The 23,409-nt window shown below is 40.7% G+C and overlaps 1 protein-coding gene across 4 annotated transcripts in view; it reads left to right on the top strand.

Annotated features, from left to right (window-relative positions):
* The window catches only part of THSD7B (thrombospondin type 1 domain containing 7B), a 299,951-nt gene that overhangs the window by 109,184 nt on the left and 167,358 nt on the right, over window positions 1–23,409 (top strand). For all 4 annotated transcript variants that reach the window (XM_064717910.1, XM_064717908.1, XM_064717909.1 and 1 more), the window contains exons 5-6: window positions 5,316–5,570; window positions 11,983–12,152. In XM_064717910.1, coding sequence (XP_064573980.1) covers window positions 5,316–5,570; window positions 11,983–12,152 — 425 coding nt within the window. The remainder of the gene's footprint in view (window positions 1–5,315; window positions 5,571–11,982; window positions 12,153–23,409) is intronic.

The following is a 23,409-nucleotide window of genomic DNA, read 5'->3' as shown; positions in this document are numbered from 1 at the left end:
AGATGCATTAAAAAAATAAAAAATCTCTGAAAAAGATGCAAGAAACAAATGTGAAAAATGCTACTATTTTTGCTTTCCTGTCTTGTCACAGTTGTAAAAATCTACAGAATAATGAGACAAAGCCACTTGAGTTCCTTCCTTTTTTTTTTTTGAATAAAAGGTTGTTTAGGTTAGATACTAAATTGCAGTTTGGTAAAATAAATGTGCATAGTTAGACATTGAAATTCTAAATAAATTTAACCTGATTTTCTAACCTGATGTGCTCAACTAAGCATGCTGAGAAGTTAAAGTCAGGAGCAAACACTTAAAAAGCATTTTTTTATTATTATTATTTGGATTAGGAGTCTTTTATGTACATATTTCTTAAACTGTTCACTCTATGTGTAAAATGACAACAGTGATATAATAGAGTTGGATTTGGGTTTCTGTTTACTTTACTTTGTAAGTGAAAATTCAGGTCAAACTCAGTCAAGGGACGACCCATCTGTCAAAGCGGAGGTGGAGCAGCATTCAACTCTTTTGTTTGCCTCTGTAATTTAAATTTCCATTATCCATTTCCTGGTGGACTGTGCTTAACCACTTTGCTGTTGTATGTTTTTAGGAAAAAAATATTTGCAGTTTCAGTGTTGACATTCTTCTGTTCTCTGGGTGAATACAAAATTCTGCAGTCCGGAGGTAAAAATGCTGTGCTGTAAAATGCTATTTGATGGTTGTGATTCTGATCTGGGAGAGAAATTCTATGTTCACATTCCTCCTGGCAGATGTAGGAATCAAGCCTCAGTGCTCAGGCTTGAAAACAAATCCCTGAGCTGTTGGAGAAGAAGAATATTCTTTTCAAAAGTTTTGTCTCTCATTTATTTTGCTTTTATTTAAAAGCACAAGAAACAAAGTGAGGGCTTTTTTAATTTCCATGAGTAGCAATTTATTGGCCAGGCATTGGAATAGGCTGCTCAGGGGATGGTTCAAAGGTGTGTGGATGTGGCACTTGGGGATATGGTTTAGTGGTGGACCTGGCAGTGCTGGCTTCATAGTTGGACTCAGGGATCTTAGAGATCTGTTCCAGCCCTAATGGTTCTGGGGTTCAGTGATTTTAGAAGTGCTGTCCAATAATAACTGTGGTTTTTCTCTTGTTCCCAGACTGTGCTGGGAGGCAGCTGCCTCTGTAGCCCCAAGATCTCAGAGTCTGCCAAGGCAGTGCAAATGGAAGCCAGCATTTTATTTTTAATTAAAACAGAGGATCTGGTGCATGAAATTCTGGAAACACCAAAACTTTGACATCTTTACTGATGTTTGTTTGGATTATAGGTCTCCCAGTTCCCTTTCCCTTAGGTCAGTTTTGTGGCAAGCAAATATTCCCCATCTTCACCAGCCTGGTGCAGAAGGGGCTGATGTTTCTTCTGCCAAAGAAACCTCTGCTGCACTGATTGAATATATGGTATCCAGAACAGTCCTGGCAGCACTTGAAGACCCTAAAATACATTAGGAATTCTCAGAAGTGTGCCTGTTAATACTGATTGCCAATTTCTAAGGGAAATAAGTGTTTTAATGCTGTTAGAAGCATGGCAAGACTGTCCATTATGAGATGTTAATATTATTGACCAAGTGCAAAGAGCAGGCAGTGTGAATTCCAGCAGCCTGTAGGGCTGGGTCTTTAATTACAGAATAGGAGACAGTGCTGAAGAAGAAGAAGGAGGAAAAATATAAATGGGTTGTTAACTTAGCTCACTTCAAGATTATCTTGCTCTGCAGCAGGTGGGTTTGAACATGAGTTCCCTGGTCAGGCATGGGACTCCCCAGGAGCCTTCCTGAGCTGCTGGGGACAGCCTGGCTGTGGACGTGGCACCCTGTGCTCCTGGTGCTGCCCCTGTGCCAGCAGCCTGGCCATGGTGACAGCTTCTTAGTGTGCCCAGTTTCTTTGCAGAGGATGCTTTCAGTGTGAAAGGTTTAACAATAAGTGCCTGTCTCATCCTGTAAGTAAGGAAATGCATTCACCTGTGCTTCTGAGTGCCTTGGTACATCTGGGAAGGGAAGCAGGGGTGACTCCTGTGCTATGCCCAACCTGATTTACTGGTGCACAGCTTCAGGGTTGTGTTGCTGCTTTTTCCAGCTGATGGACCTGTTCCCACTCATTCCCATGTGGTGGATGTGATGGCTGTGTGACTGCAGGGCATGTAGCACACGCACTGAGCTGTTGGAAAATGTGCTATTTTAGGTGAGTTGCTTTTTGTCCAGAGCAGGAAGGTGGTGTGGTTCAGCTCAGGGCTGCACAGCTCCTGTGTCTCATGGGTGTGTGTGGCTGGAGATGGAGGAGATCAGTGGTGCTGCTCTGGGGGCAGCAGCCTCAAGTGACACAGCCATGGGGATGTGGAGCTGCACAGTCAGGGTGGTGCCCTGGGCTGCTTTCCCTCCTCCTCTGCTGCTCTGCTCCAGGACTCTGGGAGTGTGAAACAGACGTGAGTAGGTTTCCTTCCTTGTGTTTTGTGTTTCTTTAATAAGTGGTTTATTGCCCTTCAGCACACAAGAGGCTCAGAGGGCACTGTGCCACTTGAGCGAGCTGTGCTCTGTGCTGCTGCTGGCTGCTCACTAATGGATCCATCCTACGCCGCAGACACCGCAGCGTGGGCTGGGAAACAATTCCTGGGGTTTTACAGTGCCACTCCAAGCATGTAGCACACAAAAAAGCAGCACTTGTGTAGTGTGTAAACTACAGTACTCTGCTGTATCACCGTTACCAGATCGACCCCCAAGTAGAAGATCTAACCTGAGACTTGAATATGTCAAAAATCAGTTTTAAACTGATTTTAGTCTATCACCAGGGCTGAGAGAGTATCTCCTGTCCCCAAGACCTCGTTCCTGTCCCTGCTGGTTTGGACACAGCCACAGCAGCACAAATGTCTGGTTTGCAGCCTCAGATCAGCGAGTGTCTCGCAGGTCTGGGCTTTATCTGTATTAGATCTTCCTAAATACATCTGCGACATGAAAAGCTGTGTCTGAATTTCATGCAAAAGAGTGTTTTTACATTTGTCTTTGTGTTGCTCAGTGTCACAATTAATTTGACTTGGAGGCTCTGAGTGAGTAGGTACAAGTTAATTAATTTTCTTTCTGTTCAGTGGTTGCTTGTAATTCTCCCTCAAAAGCCTACTTGAACAGGGTGGAAATTGCCAGCTCCATGTCTCATTCACCTTGAGGTCAACAAAGTTAGCATCTTGCCTTTTATAGCAGGAGCAGTGGGGGAGATTTTCAGGGAAAGGACCAGCTATTCAGCCTCTGGCAAAGGTGATCGATTTCTGGGCAGGGATGGCTTTCCCAGCCAGAGGATTGGCACAGGTCTGGAGAATCCATTAGGGCAGGTTAAGAACTGGGACTGGCAAAGATCATTTGAACCAAGACTCCAATCCAGATTTTTAAAGGCTACATTTTAGTTGGTGTTTCAGTAAAGATCAGGCAGGACTAAAGTCTCTTTGGCAGATTTTGATGCAACCCCAAAAGTGGATTTTGCTCTTCACACTATATCTGAATGGGGAGTTTTGATTGCTTTGAGAAGCAAGATCAGTTACCTTCCCTCCCCACACCATTCTGTGTTCTTAGATAAACTTCAGTTTTCTGGAACCATCAGTTAGGACAGTGTCTTTTATGTGTTACTGTTTTATCTACTGAAGATCAGGAATTATTCTTCCTTGTTAATGTTTTAGCCTGGGTGGCTCCCCTTTTGAAGAAATATTAAAAAGGAAATAAAGTGACCATTGATGTGACTGCACCTAACTTAATGTTCCAAAAATCACTCAAAACCCCTGTGTTAGTAAGTACCTATATAATAATTATTACTTTCCAGAACCTTGTTTTGATAGAACTGACATTTTGTACCAGAGATAGCTTTGTAATCAATTCAGTTTGACTTGTAGTAGAGAAACGAGGCATGTTTTTCAATTGTAAGCAAGAATAGTTTCATTTTGAAGGGGTTACGTCACAGGCTGTTTGTACTTGTTGAAGTTGTTTAAATAAGCCTCAGTAAATTCATTCTCACAGCACCTGTGAGATTACTGAGTTTTATTCTGGGTGAAGAAATCAAGACAAAAAGTTGTTACAGTTTTTTTTTTGTTTACTTTGGAGTTCAAATAGAAGCCACTAAATGCTCTATTTTGCTGGTGATTGAGGGTCTAGTCAAGCTTGATGTGTTTCAATGGGAATATTCCTGTTGACCAGTGTGAAAAGGGGACCAATTTCTAGACTGGAGAAGGGAGTGAGTGCCCTTTACCTTCTCTGCTCTCCCCATGAGGCTGCCCAGCAATCCTGACATGATTGCTCCAGTCTGTTTGCTTTAGAAGGGAGGTAGTTTTGCCAAACTGTGCTGTAAGGAATAGCAGGAGAGGTAATGGCTGCTTCCCTGGCAGCAGCCCTGGATTTCACACCTTTTAAGTGTACCTGTGTTTGCTCCTTACAGCTGGCAAAAGCTTTGACCACAAGCAGCTGGAGGCTGGAGAAGAAAAATTAGACTTCACACTGAGTTCACCAGGTGTGGTCCTAATTTCTGAGGCCAGTTTGCACTGTCCATATAACACTATACAGAAGTCAAAAAAAAGCTACAGTGTTGTAGCTTTGAGACTCTTCAAAATGGTATTCTGGGACTTTGTATCTTGGTACCAAATCTCATCAGTTGGTAGCCCTTGGAATTTGGTTTCCCATTGTGTTTGGCCTGGGGCACCATTGATATTTTACAGAATGAATGAGATCGTGTCCTGATGTCAGCAGGAGTAATTGACTCCCAAAATCCAGCCCCGCTTGCAGCATTCCTGAGTCTCTGGTTATCTAACAGGTTAGAAAACCCTCTGATGTTGTTTGACAGCACATGTTTGGTAACAGCCTCGTGGAACTGAGACCTTTCTTATGGGATTCATTAGGTCTTGAAAGAGCAGAGTTGCTCGAATGGATGGATGGAGAACATCTAGTCCTGTGTGTGGGATGTTGGAATGGTTACCTCTGGCAGTATTTCTCTTGGGCTTGGATTTTGTTTTCCATCCAGGACGAACTGTGAAATTCTGGCTACACGGGGCAAATATAAAGCTTTGTGCATCTGTTTTAACTCGAGATAAATGAGATACAATATTTACAAAGTACTCAGCATACAAGTTTGCACCCAGAGCTCATTGAAAATGTGTTATGTGCCCTGCATTCAAACTTCTCTTATTCCCATTGCCCTGGTGTTGATGTAGGTCTTCTGACCGAATGACCACGGATTTCTTTTTGGGGAGTATGGCTTGGAAAAGAAGCTCATGAAGCGAGACGACCTCAGCTGTTGTCCTGTGTTCTTACCACAGCCTCTGCCTGCCAGACCCCGCGAGCCCCGTGACCTCCAGGTCCTGTGTCGTCCCCAAGGACTGCGCCACGTCTGAGTGGTCGCCGTGGAGCCGCTGCTGGCGCAGCTGTGGCTGGGGCAGCGTGGCCGCGGGGCTGCGCAGCCGGCGCCGCCGCGTGCGGAGCGTGCCCGTGGGCGCCGGGGCGCCCTGCCCCGAGCTGGAGGAGAGGGAGGCCTGCTCTGCAGGAGGGAAGGCACCGCTGCAGCCCTGCCCCAGGTATGGCCAGAGATGCTTCTACCCTGGGTTTTGGAGGTAAAGAAGCCCCTGCATTTCCTCCCTGCTCGGTTTGTGCATGGAGAGAGGTGCAAGTGGTGCTTTCTCCATGTTGGAGAGGTCATCGATTCGGTCACCACTGTTAGCTGGGATTATTGGTATTATTTATTGTTACTAATACTCTCTTTCAATTATTGCTATTTTCATTATTCCCATTACAATAATTACAGTTAAATTTATTTCTACACATGAATTGGACCCGTTACATTTCATATGTAGTTTACATTTATCATATTTTAAAAACTGAGAGCAGTCGCTCTTGCTCTCTGAAGTGGCTTTTGTCTTGATTGCTGTTTCAGAGAATTTCATCAGCTGTGCAGAGACTGGGCAGGTATAGCCAGAGATGCTTCTCCCCCAGGTTTTGGAAGTAAAGAAGCCCCTGCATTTCCTCCCTGCTCGGCTTGTGCATGGAGAGCAAGTGGTGCTTTCTCCATGTTGGAGAGATCATCGATTTGGTCATTGTTAGCTGTGATTATTGGTCTAATGCTCTTTTAATTATTGCTATTTTCATTATTCCCATTACAATAATTACAGTTATGTGTAGAAATAAATTTGAATTGGACCCATTACATTTCATATGTAGTTCACATTTATCATATTTTAAAAACTGAGAGCAGTCGCTCTTGTTCTCTAAATGGCTTTTGTCCTGATTGCTGTTTCAGAGAATTTCATCAGCTGTGCAGAGACTGGGCAGGTCTCCATGGCTGAGCTTTTATTGGCTTTGAAATTTTAATTTTTACATAAGATTTAATGATTCGTCTTCATCTCCCCATAAAAAAATCCCAGTCTTGCTTGAGGAAGATGGGAACTGCTCAGAGGTAATAGATTGGACTCAGCTTCCCTCTGTGTGCTTCTTGAAATGGGAAACTTTGCAGTCCCTGAGAGCTTGCTTGGTTTGTGGTGTGAAGGAGAGGATCTCACCTTTCTGGTCTGCAAGTCCATTATGCTTGGCCAGGCTAGCAGAGGAGCTCGATAGTGTGCTTTGCTAAGAAAATGAAATGTTGCTTGATTTTTCATGAGACATGCTCTGAGATTGACTGTAAAATGCTTTGGGATTGATAGAATTTTATATGCGTGCAGAAAAATCTCCCTGTCTGTGAATGAGTGTGTTTAATAGGAGAGCTGTTCAGTGCTCAAGTCATGAGTTTCTGGGGCTTTTGCCAGATACTGCCAAAACCTTCTATAAAGCCTTTGCAAGATACATTTCTTAGAAAGGCATCACCTGTAAAAGTGTCTCTGTATCACTGGGCTCATTCAAAATCAAATGCTGATCATTTTTATGCACCCTGCTAGCAGAAGAGAGGAAGTATAAAAAAAATATTCTGTCGCTTGATTACATTCTAAGGAAAGGCTCTTACAGAGTGATTTTTGCTCCTGCCCAAGTGCACATCAATTTCAAAGACAATAGATTAACACATTGTCTTGCTGATTTTGTACAGGAGCGTGGGTGCAGGTGATTCCTGATGGGGGGAGACTGGCTGGAAGTTAATCAGGGAGTGAACAGACGTGGGTCTGTCCCTGGTTTCTCACTTCCCCTTTTTGACATTGCACTGTATTGAAGGGCAAACGGTTGTGTAGAGCCAGGAGAGCACAAAAGGTGAGAACCTGCAAACCACTGATAATTTTTGTAGGTGCCTCTCTCTCTGTATAGAAGGAAAATCTGTTCTTTTAGTGCATTGCTGCTATGCCCAGGTTTTCATGAGCCTGTGAGCTCTGAAACCTTCCCCATCCCATTATGCCTCTCTACCTTGAGGCAGCACCTCCAGGGCAGCACCTGCATGAGTGAGGATGAACTCTAATGTGCTAGCTCAGAAAAATAACATTAAACTTGCAGGTTAATAAAGCCATTTAGCTGAAAATATTAAAAAGTACAACTCTGGTATTTAGTTAATAGTTATTTCTAGGGATGTAATATCTCAAAATGCAGGTGGTAGGCTATGACCTTCTCACACTGTGCAGGAGAATTTTACAGCAGTGCCTGGTTACTAGACTTTGATTGATTCACTCTGTATAAAGAAACAAGCGAGAATGAAAATCCATAATATTGCAGTATGTGCTGTGTCTACTGGATGTAAGGCTGTGGGGACCAGGATTTTGTATTAATGAACAGAAGTAAGAAAAATGTATGTTATTTAGGTTTCAGCAGTTGGTAAAGGTTGCTATTGGTCCATATTTCAGTTTGCAGCCTGGTGATTTGGTGTTGGTCCTTGGGAATTGGTGACTGAGCTACTGGAAATAGCTCAGATTGGAAATCAGCAGCTTGCCAGGCATAGAGAGATGTAGTGTTAATCCTTGTGAAATAATACAAAAAACTTTAGATGTTTCTGTTCTCCTTATTTGACCACATTCTCTTGTTAGGGTAAACCTAGAAAGATTATGCTTTTCCCCCAATTAATATATGCCATTTCATCTGTAGTTTGCTGAGGCTTGCCAAACAATGATCTTTTCTTTCTACCCCTTAAATGAAGATGATGAATTTAAGGAGCTTCAGTAGCAGAAATAAAAGAGGCTCTCCTTCATTTGTCTGGTCTCAACACAAACCACTCCTTCTTTTTTTCTGTTTGCCTAATCAGATTAGGTTTTAAATCCTTTAAGGTAAGACTGCTGTTTACTTTCCAAGTTCCTACAAAACATCTCTTTTTTAGCTTGATTTGGAAACAAGTAGTCGTTCCTTTAGTTATAGGGCAAGAATTTTCTACAGCATGCTTCAGCCATAGCAAAGAAAATGGGCTAGGACATAGACCAGAACAAGTTGCTGAGCAGAAGGAAAGGGTTTAACAAAAAATTAATATTATATTTAGAAGACTATTAGGAAGTAATTCTTCATTGTGATGGTGGTAAGTTGCTGGCACAGGGTGCTCAGCAAAGTTGTGGCTGCTCCAACCCTGGAAGTGTCCAGGGCCAGGTTGGATGGGGCTTGGAGCCACCTGGGATAATGAAAGATGTTTGTGCCCTTGGCAGGGGGTTGGAATGAGATGATCTTCAAGGTCCCTTCCAGCCCAAACCAGTCTGTGATTTTTATGATTTTCTAGAGGCTGTTTTTAATGCAGGGGCAGAGAGCACCCCTGACTACATGAAGGTACATAGTGTGGGCTTCATCCACTGACATGAAAAAGCAGCAGCTTAAGAGGTTGCAGAGTTGTACTCCTCAGAGAGAGGTGGGTGAGGTTGTATTCCAGTCTCCTAAAAGGCTCCAGAGATGACAAAAATACTTTAAGCCTCAGAACTGCTCAGTTAAATATAACCTCTATGCCCATGGCAAAGCTACAAGTTAAAGGTCCCATCACAGGTAGGTGGCACAGGTGTAAATTTGCTGTTAAATGGGAAGGGCTTTTAATTTTATGGCTGAAGTTCACAATAACATCTATAATCAATAGTCTAAATGCAAGAAAATAAAACACTTTAACTGCATATAAGACTCCAGAGCTTTGTGCTTTGTTTTACCTTTGGTTATTTGTTCTGAAAGGATTAAGTGCTTAAAAAGCTTAAACACATAGGAGGTGATTCTACTTTCTTTTATTGTGATATAAATTTGGGATAGTTCAATTAAAGTGAATGGGTATATACAGGTATAAAACTTGGGTAAACACTAAGAGCATAAGTCCTATAGACTAAAGAGACTGAGGGTTGCTGTAAATCGGAAAGATATTGAGCCCTTGTTTGTTTCAAAACTGTCACCGAGTCATGAGTTTTAAAACAATATATTATATCTTTTTTATCCTTGATCTGTTGCTTTCATGTTCACTGGGAATAGATAGATTTTCCAGAATTATGATTATGTCTTCATATCATTTATTTTGGTTGTGGTTGCTACGTTACGAGACAGGGATATAGCAGAAACTCTTTGCTTTGTTGGAAATTCAAAGCTTTTCAGAAGTTAAATGATGGAAAATGGGAATGTTTTAAGACTTGATTCTTTAAAAAAGGCTTATTTCTGAGATACAGGTGTGATGGTATTACTTTGTAAATGAGGTTTATTATGCCCAAATTAAAGATAAGGTATTGGTGTGAAGTAGTAAAGACTGGAGAGGAAGTGCAGTGAACTGTGCTCAAAGGCTCTGGAGTTACACTTGGGCAGTGCCCTTCAGCCCTTTGACCTCCTGGTGGGCTTGTTAATGGCTATGGAAATGTGTCACTTTTTATGCCTGGAGGTCAGGATTTGTTTTTGGAGCACTGGACTTGTGCAGGTGGGAGCAGACAGGGCTGAGGCTTGGAGCTGGTGCCAGTGGCACTCTGGAGGGCTGTCCTTGCACATGCCCACACAAGTTACTCTGGGAGAATATATAAAAGATTTTTTTTTTTCTTTTTAATTCAAGAGCTGATGAAGTTTAATTATCTCTCTGAGCTCAGATTTAGTTATTTTGCATAATTTTAATCACCGATGGCCTAATTTTCATAGGTGTTAATTCCCGCAGCTCACACTGAATAGGAGAAGCAGATGCTCACACCTCTGGAAATGAGTCTTTAGGATCTAGAGTTCACAGCTGACTTCCTAAATCAGATATTGATAATGAGTTTTACCTTAGTCCATTTTTGTTTTAAGAAATACTTTTTTAAAACAATTATGTCCATGGCTGTGGAAAGACGCGTGTGTTCTAAATTTAAGATTTTAATTTCAAAAGTAGACCTGAAAAGCAGAGTTCTGAAGGGATGTGGAGGAGAAATCCCCTTCACCTGGTGTTTGCTGAAGAGCACTCTTCATTGCCTTTATGGTTGCATTTAACACTGCAGGCCCAAGAAATGGGATTAGGAATTCCCAAAAGGAACTAGCGAGAAGAGGAATTCATGACTGTGCTTTATATGTTGTGGGAGTTAGGTATTTGATACTTGTCATGTGAAAAGCGTGCTCTTTATTATTTTCTTTGGGGTAATGAACCCTGTGAATGTATCCAGATTTGCACAAGATGCTGTGAGTTATTTAAGAGAGCGTGACAGCTCATCTGAACAGTACCTGTAAATGCAAGTGATTGGCAGTATTCGCAAATGTTTTTTGTGAATACATTACAAAATTTGGGGCCAAAAAAAAATCATTCACAAAAAAAATTCATTCACAAAGTAAGTTAAGAGAACACGTGTACTCTAACTAGTGTGTTTGTTTTTCATATAGTTTTGAGATGCAGGTTTGCTTGCCATAGCTGTGAGGAGCAGATACTGTGGAGAATAAACAGAATTATGATGTGGAAGGCTTTTTGTGCAGAGACACCCCACTGTGTTTGAGTTTACAGTGATCAGTCAGCAGTTAAGGAGCATATGTAGTTTTAACAACTGTGGATCTGCTGTAAAAGGAGAGTATTTGTCTTGAGAATAAAGGAGGGAAATTATTTTACATAGTTTATATTACACAAAGCCCAAAGATTCTGTGGTAAAAATAAACTAGGAAATTTAGAGGAGTGGAGGCATAAAGCAGCACAAGTGTGAACAGATTGGTTATAAAAACAGTATTGCCTGAGATTTGTGTTTGGGAAGCTTAGGAAGACTTTGGTCTCTTATTTACTCCTCTCAGACTGTGACCTGTGAATCAAAGCGAACTCTGCCTGTGGGAACAGTTGTGTTAGAAGTATGCTCTGCATTTTCAGTCATGATGGGGAAATAAATTCTGCTTTCCATGGATAGACAGCACTGTTTTCCCTGTGGTTTTAATAAGTTCTTCCTGGCATTTAAGCTGATACACACCAACAACTGTTGTCTGTACAGCATTCACCTACCTATGTCCCAAAATGTCGTAATTCCTTGAGAACCTTTAATGCTCTTTAGGTGTGAGTGGAACATAGAATGAAAATATTTTTTGTCTCGAGCTTGTTGTGTTTCACAACTTGTGGAAAATGGAATTAACTGAGATGCTTTAGCCAATCCCTTGAAGGAACTGGCTGGACCTTGGGCACATGGAAAGGTGCCCCCTGTGGAAAAGCTGCAAGCGCTTGGAGCTCCATTGACAAATGTAGGATTTCAGCTGTTAGAGGCGTTTCAGAGCGAGGTGTTCAGCTCTTGGCAGAGAGGGGTGGTTTAGTGCTTTGAGACACATGTTTGAAAACTACTGTTCACACTTAATCAAACCTCTTAATCTTCACTCATTTTTTACTCTGTGCTCAGAGGTGCTGTCAGGATGATTTAGTGCTTCAGAACGCTTTGGAGATTGGTGCTCTGTCAAAAGTTTTACACAAGTGCTCCAGACAAATAGCACTTACTTAACCTATGTAAATTTAACACTCAAAATGTTTCCAAACATTCCCTGTTTTGGATAGGAAAGTGCTGCTATAAAGATTAAACCAATTGTATTTTGTCATCTAATAAAGTACCTCTACTTACCTGTAGTCTTTCAAAACTAATTTTACCTGTTCTCTTTCTGTTCCCAAAGGTTTGCCTGGAGGACTTCTGAATGGAAAGCTTGCCAAGTGTCTCTGCTCCTTGACCAGCAGGAGCCTCAGCAGCAGAAGCAGGCAGGGCTCTGTGGAGGTGGGATCCAGACACGGGTGGTGTACTGCGCCCAGATCGTCGTGGAGCTGGGGACACACCGGCCCAAGGAGGGTGCGTGTGCAGGGGCGCTCTGAAACGCTGGCCTGAGTGCATCTCAGTGGGAGAAACAGCAAGAAAAAAGTTAAAAACATGGAGTCATTGGTGGCCTTTAGCTTGCTGGTGCCCTCCTGGTGTCCACGCTCACACAGGGAGGTGCTGTGGGCACCAGAGGGAGCCCTGAGGAGCTGCCAGGAGCCGCAGCCTCCGGGGATGAATTGCTGCCAGTTGTGTTGTTCGCTTCATTGGGAGAGTTACAAAGGATGAAGGAACTAAATTATGCTTGGAGTTGACTTTTCTTCCTCTGTCATATATCAGGAAACCCAGCCCCTTGGTAGCTGAGTGCACTTATCTGTAGTGTAGTCTTAGTTTAGAATATAAAACAGGTTGTCACACACCATTCCGGATATGGCTTTAGCCTCTGCTTCAGGTTGATACACAATCTTTCTTGTGATTTGAAGGGGAAAGCAAAAATAATATTGTCACAACTTTTGAGCAGACAGACGGGTTTTGGACACTGGAAGTGAGTTATATTTCCTTTAGAAGAATAATAAGTAGTTACAGATCCACAATGAATAATTCATCATAGGCTGTTTTATTTACTCAATGTGGTGCTCTTGCAGAAGGCGTTTTTGAGCTGAGATGTAAGATAATAACAACACAGTATTGTATCTTAGATTTTTTTACTTAGAGAGGAGAAGCAAGAGTTTCCTGGATGCCCAGTGTGTGTCCCAGCATCCCTCACATACTCTGAGGTCATGGAAAACCAGACCTGTTTTTATTCAGTCCATGCACAGTGGCTGATTCACCTCTCCCAGACATCTGGCACTGCTGTGCTCTCCCAGCACAACTCCTCTCTCTTGTTCCACACAAGTGTGGACTTTCAGAGTTAGCAAAGTGCTGTTGATAAAAGGTGTGTGGCATTTATTGACTTTCTTTATCCTTCTGAGCTCTCCTGTGTTCCTTGCAGCCACTGTGAGGCAGGTTGGTGAGCAGAGAGCTTGAACTGACTTCATTCACACTTTATACTTTGTCAGAATTGTGAATTTCTCAGCAAGACTAGAGGAGTGCCTCTGAATTCCTTGAGCATTTACAGATCTCATGACCAGAGTGGTGCTGCATACCCAGTGTGTGACCTACCTGCAGATTTTTCCCTTGCTCAAAGTTCAGTTCAGCTTAAAAGTTGCAAGCCCTCTCCTCAACTAAAAAAAACCCACAAACCCTGGGATATCTCTTCCTTGTATTTACACTTCTAATCTTTAAAAGAAAAATTCATATAGTCAGCTGGAAAAACCCAGCTGTGCAGAGCAATTGTACTAGTTATAAACTATTACAGTAATTTCAAAGCAGTAGTGCAGATGTACAGTAATGCTTGGAAAGTGAAAATCCCATCTACTGTCAGCACAGTGACATGCAAATGGAACAGGGAAAGCCTTCCCTGTTATCCCTCCTCATCCCATCCTCATCATAATATTCAGTGTGTCTCATTTACTAGCTGACTAATTTTTGTTCTTTGAATAAATAATTACATATTTTTTTGCTTTTTTCGTTTGGCAGTCAGAACTGGCAGAATGGTTTTATTTATCACTATCTCATCTTTTACTGTACCAATTTTCCAGTGATGAGAAGATGAAGAAATTAATTCTCTATGTATAAGCAAATATAGTGTCTAATTGCTACCATCAAAAGCACAGTAATTTTTCTTTCTTCACCTCTTGAGTGTCCTTAAAGAGATCATTCAGGAGTCAAACAAGCAAGTCTAATGGAGCATTACCATCCATCACAGTTGTTATTCTTCTGGTTACTTCCAAAGAGAATTTGGAGCTGGGCCCAATGACATATGTGAAAGAAGATTTTGTCCCGTGGTCTCTCCAGCAGCATTCTGGGATACAATATGTTGAATCCTAGTTGGAGACAGGTACCATCTGTGATGTGTTTATACATACTGCTCAAAGCTCTTTTATCCCCCAAGGATGTCTCTCCCATTTTTTTATTTGCCTAGTCTTCCCATCTATTTCTTCTTTTATTAAAATGTGTGTTTGGAAAGGAAGCACCTGTTTCCTTGAGCCCCTATATATCAGCTGTTCAGAAGGTTAAGTCGACTGAAATCTTTCTGTATTTTGATTATAAGGTTCCAACTTGAAGACACTGAAAATGGAAAACTCTCACTCAGGTATTACTTTAAGAAATGCATTGATAAGATTTCATATTTTTCTCCCCCAAGAGGTGACCTAACTAAGAAATCCCTGTCTTGTTCCAAGTGAAGTTATATGTTTCCTAAGCCTTGAGGAGGATGTTCATGCTATTAATATGAGTATTTGGAAGGAAAAGATATTGCAGTCTTTGAAGTGCTTGGTAATATTCCTGCATTCTGAGGCTGTTACAGCTGAATTTACATTGGTATATGTGTAAAGTGCTGTGCAGTTCAGAGGTCTGTGAATGTAGGTAACCCTAAGTGAAGAGACTGTGCTGGTTTTAATGCTGACTGTTCTGTCCAAGGAGTCCAATCCCTCCTCACCTGGGAGGCTTTTGTTAATTTAGGCTGAACTTTAACATGATTACATTTCTACAGATTCTGCTGTCTTTAAGTATCTAACTGAATTTTAAGGTTTGAATTTATAATGCTTAATTTTCACAAAGATGTTGTAATCTAGTAATTCCAGAGATGGAAGTAGCAAATCTGTGTGTTTGAAATGATGTTGCTTTTAAAGAGGAGACACATTTTGCACAAAAAGTAGCACAGAATATGGAAGTGAGCTGCTTGTGGTACAGCCCTTTCTGCCCTTCAACTGTGATACTCCTTCATCCCCGTGCCTGGAATCCCATTTTTGGAACACAGTGTAGGAATGGTGGTGACCACCCTTCTTTGTACTTCTTTTTAAAATTAAGTCTGTTCACTCATATGAAAACTCTCTTAAGCAAAGTAGAGATGCACATTTATTTTCAAAGCCAGACACTGCTACCGTAGGACACACGTGCTTTCTTCTCCTCTGTAAGTGGGCTTACAAAAAGAGAAAAGATTTTTGGGGTTTTATGAAATTTTATCTGAAATGTGTTGTTCCATAATAAATTTTAATTGATCTGGGTGAATATCACTAACTAGCAATCCTCAGTGTACTAACAAAAAAAGACATCTGGTATTGAAGAATATTATGCAACAATCTGTTTATGAAACCTCTCCTTGTTTGGCAGTACAGTTCTCCTCTCAATAAATTATTCCAGTGATATGGGAATGAAAATTTCTCTTAGAATCTGGGACTGGTCTGTATTTATGTTCAAACAGTTAATAAACATATGTAGTTCCTAGATTTAATTTTCTTTTTACCTTCTTTTCTGAAGACCAGGGAGTATCTTTCTGTTTTCTAATTAATTTTGCTTTTTGGCTTTATCTGGAAACTATATCTCTTTCTCAGTAGTCTGGGAGATGGCAGTCTCTATAAAATACTCCAGAAGTATTTCCTCTCTTCTCTGAACTACTTACCTGCTGTCTCTAGTGGCTGGGATTGCTGCTCTTTCCGTATTTTCTGTAGGTTTCTAACTAGGGTTCTGTCTGCTCTGTCATTCTTCCATAAAATTTGTACCTTATATATCTTGACATTTTTCCTTTTTTACTTGTTTGAATGAGATCCAATTCACATCTTTGCTTTCAGAATTTTCTTAGAGTGTTTTGGGAGCCTGTCTGCTTAAGTTTTAATTATAGGACTGAAAAGACCTTTGAAATAAGGCTTTGCTTCCTTGAATCCTCTTTATTGTTTACTCTGCATAGTAAATTTGGCTAATAAAGTGTATCTCTTACTACCTGCTCAGCAGAAATCATTGCAGGTTCCTGTCTTCTTAATCTTTGTTATTACATCTGAAAATCCACATAAAATTCTCATGCCTGTACAAGGCTCTAAAGTTTTGTTTACGTTTTTTTGCTTAATGAGTTTATCATATTTGTCTCCATGTATTTGTTTTTATTTGAGCTTTAATTTCAATAGCAGGTATGTGACACAGTTGTGCCTTCATTGTTTTTGGACAGCTTTTAGTGTTACCCTTCAAAACTATTTTGTGCAGAAGTCTCTATTATTTTTATATTCCTCTTTCCTTTGAGAGACATTCAACCCTCACCTGTTAGCAGACATAGTACCTTGCCTTACTCCCCTGCAGTTCCCCAGCCTATCCTAATTTTTGCTTTATTTTTAGGATACAATTCCACCTGGTTCATTTTACATCAGATTGGTTTTTTATAAACTTGTGTGTCGCCAGCTGTAGCAGCAAAACCTCCTTTAGTCTGTTTACAGCTGAGGACTTGGAAAATCCTCAAGTACCTGTTCAGGTCTAATGGTTACTCTCTGATCCATCCCTCTGTGTATTCCCTTATGTAGTTTTGTCTTACAAGCCCCTTTACTGGCAGAATCACAAAATGGTCTGAAGCTGAAACTGGTCCCCTGTACTTTCATCTAAGTCCTACTTCTACGAGTCTCAAAATGATTATTTTATGGCCTTTATGCATTCTTGTTTTCCTCAAAATATTGAACTTTCTCCCTGCTGCTGATAGACAAAATTGCCTATTCCTTTCTTATCTGATGAGTGGTTTTTTCAGACTCTTCTTGATTCCCATATGGGAAATATTTTGGCCTTGTGTTTGTTTTTCAGATATTGGTGCCTTTTTAGACTTGCACAGAGATTGATTTGAGGAGTCCTTTCATAGATATGTTATTCTCTATTTATTTTCCTCCCTTTCTTTCTGCCCTATTGTCTTATTTAGCTCCAAAATGTGCTGTTTTGCCTCCTTTGCTCTGTTTCCTAATGAGGATGCCACAATTTTTTCCCTGCAAGCTCTTTGTTCTGTTCTGAATCATGACCTTCCAATGTGTGTCTCCTGGGGGATTAGTGTTTCAAACTGGTGCATGTGGCATCTGTTCAGTAAACTCTGGTTTTGGGAAGAGGACAGTGCCAGTGGAAAGCCCAGTTTGAACATTCCACCATCCCTTTTCTTGTGGAGCACCAGGTCCAACTCTTCAGGAAGTGGAAGTTGGTTGTGCAGGTTGTTGTCATTTATGGCTTTTGCCATCCTGCATGTTGGATGTGCATCCTGCATACAAAGGACTGTGTTGATGAAGATAAGCTGCCTGTGGAGTTTAGGAGTTAATGCAGGTTATGCCCTGTTGGAGTGAACTCTGTGTGGAGTGTGCACACTACTTCTTTTTTTTTTTTTTTTGTAAATTTATGCTGGTGAAACTGCAGGAATGAGAAGATTAATTTACTCTACGGAAATTAGAATTTTAGGACTTTGATGTTTAAATCCTGTTTTCCTTGTCTGGTTTATGAAATTGAAAAGGAGTAGGTTAGAATATATTAGTAATGAGAAAACTTGACTAGGACTGTAGGAGGGAGAGAAATAATGGTCAGCAGTGGTGTGAAAAAAGCTTTGTTGAGCTGCTCCTGGTGCAGCAACAGGAGCATCCAGCCTGGAGCTTGGCTGACCTGAATCAGCTAGAAGGCAGATTCTCAGGTGAAACCTCTCCCCCCTAAGGATCCCTCTCATCCCAAACTAGTTATTTATCACTGGGATGGCTGTATTGGCTTGAAAAGATGAGAAATACACCTCTGAAGTGTGAAATATATTCAGGGAAGTCTGTATCAGATTTATATTGCTGTGATGCCAAGTTATTGATCTGTAAGCTCACCAAATGCTGAGCAGATTTATGAGATACAACTCACATAATGGAAAAATAAATATGTAACAGCTGGCTTCTTCAGGGGAAACCCTGTAGAAGCAGGAGAGGAAATGATTTTATTCAGATTGTTGTAGTGCTTGACAGTGGTATTTAAATGTGCATTTCAAAAATTTGAGTTTGAATCCATTAAGAAAGAAAAAAAACCATTTTCCCTAATGTCTTTCAGAAGTCTAATACTTTTAATTCTTTCATATCTTAAAACTAATTAAACTAAAATGAAGTGAATAATGTTTAAAAAGACTTGGGCAGTGAAAAAAAATGAGCCTTTTAAGAGGTGCCTTATAAAAAATATGCCTTTTTTTTGTCAATAAGCTATTTGCTATGACCCTGAATAGTTATCACTTTATAAATGCCTGAATTTGTTTAGCTGGCTGTGGTATGCAGCAAATAATGTGTTGCCCAGTGAGTTCACGTGAGATTCTAGGTTTTAGTCCAGGCTTTTATCTTTGCAAGCTAACATTTTAATTGCATCTGTGTTTTTATAATTATTTCCTGCCACTGGAACTGGATTAATTCCCTCCCAGACAGTGATGGTTTGTTCTGTGTAATTTTGTCCTGCTGCTGTTCTGAGGCTGGGGAGCTGCATTGTGTTCAGACAATAACAGGGAGAGAGATGAAAAATTAAAAGGATTTGTGTGCACGAGGCTGCGCCACAAACTGGGACACTGGGGAGAGAGGAGGAAGCCAGAGGTGTCTGGAGCAGGGGACAGTGGAGATAAATGCAGTTTGTGTGCCAAGGCCAGCCTGGCTGCTCCCAGCATCCGAGTCACCAGCTTAGCTTTGGGCCGCCTGTGCCACATCCTGGTGTCCCAGGCACATCCACAGAGGGGCTTTTGTTGTGCCACTCACAGAAGAGGTTCCTCCTTCCTGTGGAATTGTTGGGAGTTTAGCTGCTAGAAAATGGAAAAGTACAAAACCATGGCTAATTCCAAGTCCTGCACCTGCACAGATAGCAGTGTTCTTGGGCCTAGCTGTGGTAGGATAACAAACAGTGAAAGAGACATGAGAAAAGAGAGTTGTAACCCCTAAGGAATGAGGAAGAGTTGATAGTATAGTTTAACCAATAGATTGCTTAGCTTACAGAATATTCATAAGCTTATTACTCGCTGTATAAGTGTCTGATGCTCTCTTCAATAAACAGAATTTGCTTATCACTCATATTGAGTGTCTGAGTCTCCCCTCACCGACAAATGGCTCGACCCTGGCAAAGGCCCTCATTTTTCTGTGACATGGAATGAATGCTGAACACAGCAGTGGGCAGAGCTCACACTCTTACAAGGCTTTCATGAAGTTTTCATGGATTTTCTTCCTGTTTCGTAGGTTTCCTTCCTTGTTTTCCTTGTTTTTTCTCTCACCCTGTCTGGTGGTCTGTTCCAGCGATTTTCAGCATTTTCTGGCTAACAGCCAAAAGGCTCAAATATCCTGCAGAATCTTTTTTTTGCTCTCCATCATTGGCTTTGCTGCCATCCCAGCATCCCTGTTGCCTCTGCTGTTTTTCCTGGACACTCTTAATGAATTGTCACCTCTGATCTGCTCAGTCATGTGGCTGCTGGTGGGGAGCCCCGTGCTCACTCTGAATGTTTGCCAGATATGTAGAGTGTTGTTAATCTCCACAAGTTCTGCTGTAGCAAAACAATGCAGTATCCCAGCTGAGATCATAGTCCTGTTGAGCAGCAGAGGGAGGACACAGGGATACTTTTTGTCTGTGTCACTTTAATAAAATTGTGAGGATTTTTATTGTTCTGAAATGCATTAAGCCATTGTTGCTCTTGGCAATCCACTATTAACCCTCTTTCATGCTGTGATTAGCCTTCTATTCATACGTTGTTCCTTGTCTATTAAATGGATTTTAATTGAAAATAGGCCTCCAACTTTGTACTTAGTGGCTTCAAAACTAATTGATTTTTCCTGAAAGCATAAAGGAACCCTTTCCATCAGACATGGGGTGCATTAGGCCCTTAATGGAGGGGTGCAAGGGACTGGGGTTGGTGCCATTTCCAGGCTGGTCAGATGGCATTCACCACTTCTCCCTTGTGCAGTGTTTTGTTTTTGCTATAAAAATGTCTTTCAGGTTAGAGAAATTGCTTGCAAATGTTGTGCTGGGTTTACCCCTATTGTGTTTTACACATGAAGGTGTTTTTATAATATAACTTGCTCCTTTGTGGTTTTCTCAAGTCATTTCCCTTTGTATTGATCCAAGTGTCTTTGGTTTATAAGTCCCAGCAAAGGCAGTAAGAGCTTTCACAAGGATATGCCATCCCTTTCTCATAGCTGCCTTGTATCCTGGCAATCTTCAATTTGGATTAGTTTTGCCATATGGTAAACATTTGGATTTATTGCCTTGAGAATTGAGTATTACCTGAAATATGTAAGAGGCAAACCTGATAATCTTTGTGTGTATTCCAGATATATTAGTGATATTTAGAAAAATCTCATTTTGGTTTTAGTTAAAAAATACTTGGGTTTTCACTGTAAAAGGAAAATGTAGTTAAAGTCCAGGAAAAAAGTGTTATTTACCTCCTGAGGAGTTGAAAAACCATATTTGACAGGACCCCCTGCAAATAAAATGCCATCCTATGCATTTCTGCCTCTTGTTTGGTCAGCATTGCTTTTAACATAGTGTGAGTATGTGTGCCTGCAAGGATCTGTCCACATGACTCTATTCAAAGATAATTTATTTATTGGCTTAAAATTGCATTATGGAAATAATCATATCAGAGCTGATTTCCTCTTCCTCCAAATCATTACCTCAGTAAAAATATATAGGGAAACAAGACACTTTAGAACCCAATTTATTATCTCCTGCTGGTAGCAATAACCTGAAAATAACAGCAAATAGTAAAATTCAAACTTGAGGCAAGACACTGGTGCTGGGAACAGCTGCAGTTGCATTTATAAAGGATAGATTCAATATAACAGCTATAGAAATGTGCAATGTTTCAGAGGCTGCCAGATTAGTACTTGATTGCTTTTTCAAGTTTATTCTATAGATTGGGAAGAACACAGGATTTTAAAAGGTATGAACAAGTGTCATAAATAAGCTGCTACTTGAATCAGAGATGTTTCCTCCCCCTCCCACTCTGCTTTCCTGGCTTCTGCCTTTCACCTTCCTCCAAAAATGTGACTAAGGTTGTTCCAAGGAAAATAATTACACAAAAAGCACTTTTTCTGTATGAATGCAGGAAAATGCCACTACAGAGTCAATTATTGAACGAAATCAGAAGGCTGGCCCATTCCTAAAGACATACCTGGCGGCTCTGTTCATTTATCCTAGACATAATGTCAGGTTTGTTCCCTGAGCAGGACATGCCCAGCCAGGCTGCCTGTGCCATTTGGAGGCTGCAGTGAGAATTTTGGCATTTAAAGGGTTCACAGAAACATTTCCCCTTATCATTCCTTTATAATTAAAAAAAAGATAAATTTGTTAGAGTATAAAAGAATGACAGTAGAAAATCACATTAAGCTTTGAAATAAACCAGATGGAAATCAGAGTTTTTAATCAAATGGCTGAAGAAGGAATGAAATTCTGTTTTAAAGAGGACCCTGCTGGTTCATGCTGTCACTCTGGGTGGAAACTGTCTCTCTATACCTGCCAGGTGTTGGAAAAGGATGGCATTGTATATGCATTTATCATTACAGCTTGGGTTTTTTGTTCTGGTCTTATTCCTGAAGACTGACTGGAGGACTGCAGTCAGTGTAGAGTGAGGAGCAGAAGCTGGCACTGACTTGGAATGTATTTGGATATTTGATCAGAATGGTATTTTCTGATTTACCTTTTATAGAATGCAAAGAACTATGTAAGGAAGTGAGCAAACAAGCAGCCTTATTCCAGTGCCAAATAGGAAACGTTTCCTGGGAAAAGAGCTCCCAGGGCTAGAATTAAACAGGGCATCAGCCCAAGAAAGGAAGAGGAGCAGGAGGGTGGTTGGCAGGGGGAAGGAGGCAGGAATTTCCATCAGAATGGGAAGAAGTCATCCATGAATGTGGGATGAGTGGTAGCCCCTTTGACTTTTTGTAATCAATTTTTCTTGATTTTTTTAATCCAAAATCAATTTTAAATCATCTTGGGTGCACTGGTTGGTTTTCAAAGAAGGAGAACCATCCAGCTGTATCTAGGCTTCCACATTTAAATAGTTAAATTCAGTATAGAAACAACCTAAAAATCATTGGGGAGGGAAGAGCCCTTCCTGGCAAAAACACCTTGAGTTAGAGCAAAGCAGGACTGGACTTTATTCCTTGAGTTGACCGTTTGTACTCAGTTTTATTTCCTTTCATTTCTCTGAGTGAACTTCCAGAAAACTGATACAGTTTTGTAAAGCTTGATGCTGAGAGGCAGGTTAAGCCATGCATGAGACTTCTTGGTAAAATAAATACTCTTATCCTTAAAACTCTAATATTTATCTCATTCTGTCTGTCACTTCACTTGCAAGGTTTCTAGAAAAGGTCTCTTTATGTGAGCATTCAGGTGAATTGGATTTATGCCACCTTGTTCTAATCTTTAAATGAACATGTCAAAGGCCTTACAGGGTCTGAGAAAACATTCAGAAAATGGTCTTTTTTACCAATATATTATCTTTCAGCTTAGAATTAAATCACACTATTGTTTAATCCTATTATTCTGATGAGTTGGAATCATAAGCACTGATATTGGTCTGAACATCACTTCAGACTGATAGGTCTCAACTCAGCTTCAGGATGTGCAAATCAGAATTCAAAGTTGTGAACGTTAAATTCTTGTGTCTAAAAAAAAAAAAAGTTTTTCTTCAAATGATTAATTTTGAAGAAAATGGTGTAATATCAGAAAAAGGAAAGATTACTCATATGTTGGGCATGTTTTTACAAATTCTTTTAAAATCAATTCCATGCATGGAAGCAAAGAAAAACAGACATGAAAAATAAAAATGAGGATAAAACAAACTCAGTAGCTATAAAAATTAATGAAGTCTCGGTAATGCCATGGCAAAGTAAACTCAAACAAGCCTTTGCCTTTTGAAAGACTGCTTTGATATTGATTTATCTAAAGAGACAGCCAAATTCAGCCCATAATGTAATTGAAATGCAATATCATATAATGACTCAGAGGACAGATTTAAGAGTCTTTCTTTCCCTTTCTTTTCCTTCCTCCCCCTGCCCCAAATAAAAAGGTGAGAGAAGTTAATTGAATCTAGAAATCTCTTATGATAAATGAAAATACAAAGAGAGTCAACTTTCCAAATCCATTGTCAGTATCAACTAAACTGGAGCTTGGCAGGGTTTGGGATTGGCTCCTTTCTGGGATAAAGAGGATCCATGGGTGCAAGCTCAGGTAAATGTCTCTCCTCTCAGGCAGGAAAGGTGCTTTGTGCTTGTGTCTGTGTAGAATGATCTGAGAGCTCTGCTCAGTTTTAGTGGAAATAGATGAAAAAATCCCAAGGTCTGGACACTGCATCCATAATCCAGAGATGTCAGGGCCCTGAAGGGCATGGCAATGGGGAGAGTCCCCTGTGCTTGGGTTTTACTCACCTGCCTCTGCCTGGCTCCCAATTGCAGTGGGAGCTTTTTGGATTCCC

The sequence above is a fragment of the Zonotrichia leucophrys genome, chromosome 7 (genome assembly GCF_028769735.1).
Source record: "Zonotrichia leucophrys gambelii isolate GWCS_2022_RI chromosome 7, RI_Zleu_2.0, whole genome shotgun sequence".
NCBI classification, from domain to species: domain Eukaryota; kingdom Metazoa; phylum Chordata; class Aves; order Passeriformes; family Passerellidae; genus Zonotrichia; species Zonotrichia leucophrys.
The sequence above is the reverse complement of the archived record's forward strand: the minus strand, read 5'-3'. Positions and strand labels throughout refer to the sequence as shown.